Source organism: Populus euphratica, unplaced genomic scaffold (assembly GCF_000495115.2).
Source record: "Populus euphratica unplaced genomic scaffold, PopEup_1.0 scaffold213.1, whole genome shotgun sequence".
Classification (NCBI taxonomy): domain Eukaryota; kingdom Viridiplantae; phylum Streptophyta; class Magnoliopsida; order Malpighiales; family Salicaceae; genus Populus; species Populus euphratica.
The window spans coordinates 618,461-624,718 of NW_011499916.1; the positions used below are offsets into that span (position 1 = coordinate 618,461).

General features: G+C 34.3%; 1 protein-coding gene across 1 annotated transcript; it reads right to left on the reverse strand.

Annotated features, from left to right (window-relative positions):
* Positions 1–176: 176 nt before the first annotated feature.
* On the reverse strand, positions 177–5,586 carry LOC105134617 (basic helix-loop-helix (bHLH) DNA-binding superfamily protein). The gene is made up of 6 exons (XM_011039089.1): positions 4,977–5,586; positions 3,117–3,242; positions 2,087–2,152; positions 1,818–1,883; positions 955–1,002; positions 177–735 (listed from the first exon to the last, which is right to left on the reverse strand). Exons 2-6 carry the CDS (start codon positions 3,213–3,215, stop codon positions 583–585), a joined length of 432 nt encoding a protein of 143 aa, XP_011037391.1. The 5' UTR covers positions 3,216–3,242; positions 4,977–5,586; the 3' UTR covers positions 177–582.
* Positions 5,587–6,258: the final 672 nt, after the last annotated feature.

A 6,258-nucleotide genomic window follows, 5' to 3' on the forward strand; every position in this document is an offset into this window, starting at 1 on the left:
CAATAATTGATTTAACCATTTGAATTAAATTCAATTCCAAAGGTTATAAACAACCTGTGAGAGTTTTTTCTTTGTCCTACAAAATCACCAAGTTACAACTATACAGCATAGTTGGGGCATATAAATGAAAATTTGGAAGTTAACAGCACATGTGAGTTCACAACAGTAATCTCATAGATAAATCTTTCTTGTAAAAGGCAGGGGAAATCGACGCCATTAAAGCCCCCCATATATTGATTAATCCTCTATCAGGGTTCATTATACATCTTTTGTAATTCTACATTTTGCTAATCAGGAGAGTACACTAATCATATCATATAATGTGCCCTGACATCACCACCTTAAAACTAGAATATTTTTTTTAAGAACATAGATAATACTAGAATGGTGACTTGACATTTTACATCATTGAGAGCTTGACTAATATAACATGCGAAAACCCATTTTTCCGACGTTAAATTCTGTTACAAAGTTGCATCTGCCTGACAAAACTTTGTTGCGCCTCCAGAAAGGTGATCACCCTTGACGCCACCTTGTCTAGAAACTTAAAACAACCTTAACAAGCTGCTGAGGTAAATTGTGTCATTGAAATGGTGAAACGTCCTTATTGAATTTGGGAGAAGGGCTCTTGATGGGGGCCCAGATATCTGCTCCATTGCTGCGAGCAATGCCAGCAGTGCACGAGGTCGGTACGAGACACAAACCTTTGTTTCTTAGACTGTATTGACCGAACTCCTGCACAATTAATCAACCAGCTGTGAATTTCAGTCAAGCAGGCGGTTTTCAATAGTGCAATGGGTGAAAAACGTAACAGCACTTTTCAATAGGGCAATGGCGTGTTCAAGTGGACCACATGCAACTAGTGTTTCATAGAAGTGCACTCAAAGGACATTGCTGTTTAGGAAGAAATTGTGTGATTGGAAATGTCATGCTATCGGTCCAGCTCATGCTCACCTGCATTTGCGCGGTTGATGTGCCTTGGAGGTATGGAGCACTCAACACCTGAAACCATCAGGAAATAGGCAAAGCTGTGAGCTTAAAAGTCAAATCAGTCGTCTCAAATTCTAAATGTTCAGACAAAAGAACGGAGGCAGCAATATTAGAAAAAATATACCCAACATTTCTAAAACTATAATAATGAGGTTAACACATTGTCATCAATACTCATAAACTACACATCGTATTTGCAACATTATCAAAAAAAACTATTGTATTTGCAACATTATCAGAGTCTTAGTCATCATACTTGCACAATGAGGCAGCCATAACAAAAGCTTAACTTTGTGTTCTTTCCCTTAAGAAAGTCAAATAAATTGCAAAACAATCTAATTGCAACAAAACAACAAGAGTCCATTGTGGACTGATAATGTGCCAGCCACCTCAAAGTAATAACATAAATGTTCAAAAGGGTACAAGTTCTCTATTATAACCTAAATCATATGGAAAGCATAGGAATTCCAGTTCAATTTTGGGGAGACTATTTTAAGATGACATGTCCAAACCATGATAGCTCCCAGGTCAGATACTGAACAAATCCATGCATTTGACACGCCATTGCGTACAGTTGGATGCTTCCACAAAAATTGCAATTTTTAGAACCCATTTAAGAGATCAATAGTCACATTTTGCAAGTTAAATTTTATAGGAAAAAAATTCCTGCAATTTAAAAACAAGAGTTTCACCTCACAAACTCTCCATTTCATATCTCAGAGTCTAGCTCTGCATGTATTTCCAGGTTGCAATACAGTTCTTCTGGAGCAGGCACACTAACAGGATAATGCAGTTAAAAATAATCAAGAGAAGGCCAAAGTCTGAACCTGAACTTGTTCATGAAGGAACCGTATGTAATCCATTGCCTCCATAAGGACCGACGCAGTATCAGTCTGCATTAAAAGAGAAAGGTCTTAAAATGATGAATATTCAAGATAATTGATAAAGTATATGTGAAAGAAAAAATAATAGAATATATCCCCCACTCAAACTTCAACAGCAGTTTATTGATAAAGAGACCATCCTCACAGTTGTGAAAATATAAATGCTCATATGACTTGGTTTCTTATTAACAAAAACAAGTTGTCATATCTACCTTCCCATATGGTGAAACAAGCTGCTGCAGAGCTACAATACGTTCCCCGAGCTTCTCTTTTCGTTCCTGTTGCCAAAACACAAATACAAGAAAATATGCACGTTAAATCGAGCACAGTAGATCAAAATGACCAGCAATACAGTTGCTAAAGGAGAAGATTGACATTTAGTAACAAGGACAAGGATTGTATAGAACTCTGGGACTCTGGGTTTGCTGGAAATGAACCAGTGCCAAGGACAGATAACATGCTTCTGGCTGATTTTGACCTACTTTGAATAAAAGTCCCATTCATGACCTTTAAATAAATCACCAAAGGCAAAGGCACACAACTTCTCTGCCTTGCAAATACCTTAAACTAAAAGTAAACTGTGCACTATCGTCTAAGCGATTTCAGAGCATCAACATATAGGCTTCAACCTTTTCTCCTAAAGCACTTCCTTCCATGTTTTCAGTAACCATGCTCCAATTTCCAATTGTCTCGATGCTAAAGAAAAGTTGGGGTCATAACTTCAACCTCTAACCAGTGTTCACTAGGCACCTTCAAAGAATGGCTTGTCTGACTGCAGAATGAACACTTGGACCAAAGAGTGTAGGACAGACAAGAACAGTAAGAAAACAGAAGTTTGAAGGGGTCCAGAGAAAGGAGAGTGATCTTGGTAGAGAAGGGCAATGCCAAATTATCCAAGAAAATGACAATGTACTTTTGGATTTGGCTTTCTCGCGCGAAGAATTCTGGTTAATATTGGCGGTCTTCATCATCCATTACACTTGGTAACCATGTCAAGGAAGGGGGCGGTAGCTAAAATGTTTTTTGCTCAGAAATGTATTAAAAAAATTTTTAAAAAAATTCATTTCTGATATCACCACATCACATCAAAATGATTTGAAACATAGAAAAAAATAATTTTATGAAAAAAAAAAAAGAATTTTGACCAACCTCCATTTGGGCTGCACTCCCAAACGGAGGCAAAATGAGGAAAAAGCTGTATTCACAACAGGAGATATGTACGAAAAAGGATTAAGGAAAAACCTTTGTGGAGATGGAAAAATCAGCTTTGTGCCTTTTGGTAGCAAGAGAAGTGAGACTGGCATGGTCAACCGAGCAAGGGCTTCTTTTGTTTTCCATCATCTTTAGCACTTCTATTCTTTATTCTCCCTACATAGAAATAGCAAAGAAATTGGCATGATCAAGGATAAAGAAACAGAATCAGGATATTTGAAGCAACTTAAGAAGCTCCACTGGAAAATAACATAATATCTACAAGGAGATGGATGATAATAATAATCTGAGTTGCCAAACCAAAAGAGCATATCAATCAAATTGACTGATCACAATTATCATACATGTTCATTGTAATTAGAAATTTCAGCCAAAGATTATTACCTTCAAAATCTCAAATATCATTGTATTTATAATTAAAGCACAATGTCATTTCACATTTATTTCCCGCACAGATATCCCTTTTCATTTGGCATGGTTTAAAAAGAAAAGGACGCTCCTTTTGCAGACAAGAAACCAGCCAGCAAACAGTTTTAGATAGGACATGTATGATATCATCCCAATAGTTGAAATTTCACTTTCTTCTAAATTCTTGAAGATATAAAATTCTGATCAAGATCTAGAAATGAAATTTCCAAATCAAGACAAACATTTAATGACCCATATGAATTTCCAAACTATCTACTTACTATTATTTCTTTCTTAGAAAGAAAAACAGACAATGAAACAATTGAGACTCCCTAAAATTACAGGTTTGAGGTTGAAAATCAAGGACTGCAACAGGAGGAAGTTTTTCTTTATCTTGTGTGAAGTAAGACTAGAAATCAAGAGATCCTTCCCTGGTGAATACAGGGATCAAGCATCCACACGGATGCTGATAGCACAAGAGCTGCCAACAAAAACAGACAATATGGTCACCATCCAACTGATCCATTTTTATTAGAAGACCCATCCAAGATAGAACACAACCATTATAGACTTGCCATTGAGCTTAATGTTAGCCTCACGATGACTTAAAATATCCAAATATTTTACACAAGGTAAATAATGTCATCGCAAAATTCAACGCATTGTTAATGTTTTGTTATCATGCACTGTTTCAGCCAGAGATTAACCCTCAATTAGATGCTTGCGATATAATTTATACATGCATCAGCTTATCTATAGAAATGCATCCGCATAGTAAACAAATATTATCTCCACAATTAAACAAGTAAACAGACGAGAGTTCCATGAATCAACGAAACACGCAATCAAATGCTTATTTGTAAAAAAATAACAAATTAAAAATACACGATCAATTAAAAAAATCCCTATCATCCACTCTTTTCAAAAAAAAAAAGAGGCAAGAATCCATCATTAGTCACCCCAAATCAGATAAACTAATCAAATGATTAAAAAATTGCACCAAAAAAAAATCAATCAGCAAGGAATACGGACATAAATGAACATTTGTATTATAATGATTTTGTGAATGTAATAGGGAACGAACTCATTTTTAATAGTAGAAGATTTCTTCTGGACCCACCAGATAGCATAATATTCATACCATGCATGAATGAAAACATAATCTGCCATTCCATCCACTTATATTTAATACCAACATAACTAATTACTGCTAGTAAAATCCATAGGTGCATTCAAGAATCACAAACATTAGAAACAAATCTATATGAACCAAAGAAGAAAAAATAGCACATTTTTTCATCTTGAGAGGAACGAGATATAATTAGATGGTTTGGTGCATGAAAGGAACAGGCTTTTAAGACCACTTAGCTCAAAAAGAAAAAAAAAAGGAATATTTAATACCTCTGCTCAGAAAAGAAAAAAAAGTGAAACAAAAAAATTAGCAAAATAAAGAGAGAAACATGGAGAAGGTAGGCAACTCACCAAGAAACCACAGACAGCATTGCCAGAGGAGCTCAAAATGAAATCTTTAAACCTTATAGAGGAAACCCTTGAAAACCCACCTCCAAAATCACTCTTAATTCAGCAAAAAGCCAAGTAGAAGCCTACAAGAATGACTTTAATTGGAGTTTTTGTCAACAGCACAGCTAGCCCAGAAAGCCATATTTATCTCTCTCTCTCTCTCTCTCTCTCTCTCTGTAAAAGCTAAAACTCTTTTAATAGAACCTGTCTGTTTCGGTCTGTATTAAAGCTAAAAAACTTTACTTTCAGTAAGCAAGCAAGCAACCTCTTTCTATTTTCAGACAAAGTAGCACAAAAACAAAAAGTCCATCACCAAAGAAAGAGATTCTCAAGAAATACAAAGTGATGAGCTAAGGTGATTTGCAAAGCTAGAGGAGGCCTAAGACGACAACTTTGAAGAAAGTGGATGGCTTGCTTGATGAGTTGCTGAAACTATGGAAGGAAGGGAGAGAGGGAGGTTAACAGAGGTTTTGAAGGTGGTTTTATAAGGTTTTTGGAAGAACTAATAAATGTTAGAAGAAAAACAACACTGTTGGAATCCTCCCTTGCTAGTTTTTGCATTTTTGTTATTTAGTATAAGTGACAGCTAATATCCAGCCATGCAAAGAGACTATTGAGCTAGAGAGAGAGAGAGAGAGAGATGGCTCTTGATTTCTTCTTGTGATTTTAAAATGTTTTTTGAATAATTATTATTCGTTTTGTTTTTACATGAAATTGTATTTAAATATATTTTGAAAATAAATGTAGTTTAAAAAAATTAAATTAATATTTTTGATGATTTTAATATGTTGGTATTAAAAATAAAAAATTATTTTAATATATTTTTAAATTAAAAATATTTTTAAAAAAATATTATATACCATCACGATACTATATATAATTTTTATGTTGTATATTTATGAAAAACAATTTATAAATAAAGTTGACGTTTAAAATAGGATACTTGAGCTGATATGAAGAACAATATTCAAAACAATCTAGTTTGATACTTGAGATGACGTTTAGAAATTTACGAATAAAGCAATAAAAAGATAATTCATAGTCATAGTCTTTAATTTGACTAGAAAAATTGATTTCTCTAGAAATATATAATTTGAAAAGTGAATTTTAATTTTTTTTATTGCAAGTCTTAAATAAAGTGAGAAAGCCAAAAAAAATTATATTGTCACTCTAAGGCATCTAGGGATCATTTGTAATCAAAAAAGAGAACTGTAGAGATCTTACAAAGTGAATTTTACTGGCC

Bases quoted from the DNA above. Each gene is read 5' to 3' on its own strand.
- LOC105134617 (XM_011039089.1), bottom strand. From the start codon at position 3,215: ATGATGGAAAACAAAAGAAGCCCTTGCTCGGTTGACCATGCCAGTCTC. The intron at 1,884-2,086 runs GTAGATATGACA...CTTTTAATGCAG, and splicing joins TTGTTTCACCATATGGGAAG to ACTGATACTGCGTCGGTCCT. The intron at 736-954 runs GTGAGCATGAGC...TTAATTGTGCAG, and splicing joins CATCAACCGCGCAAATGCAG to GAGTTCGGTCAATACAGTCT.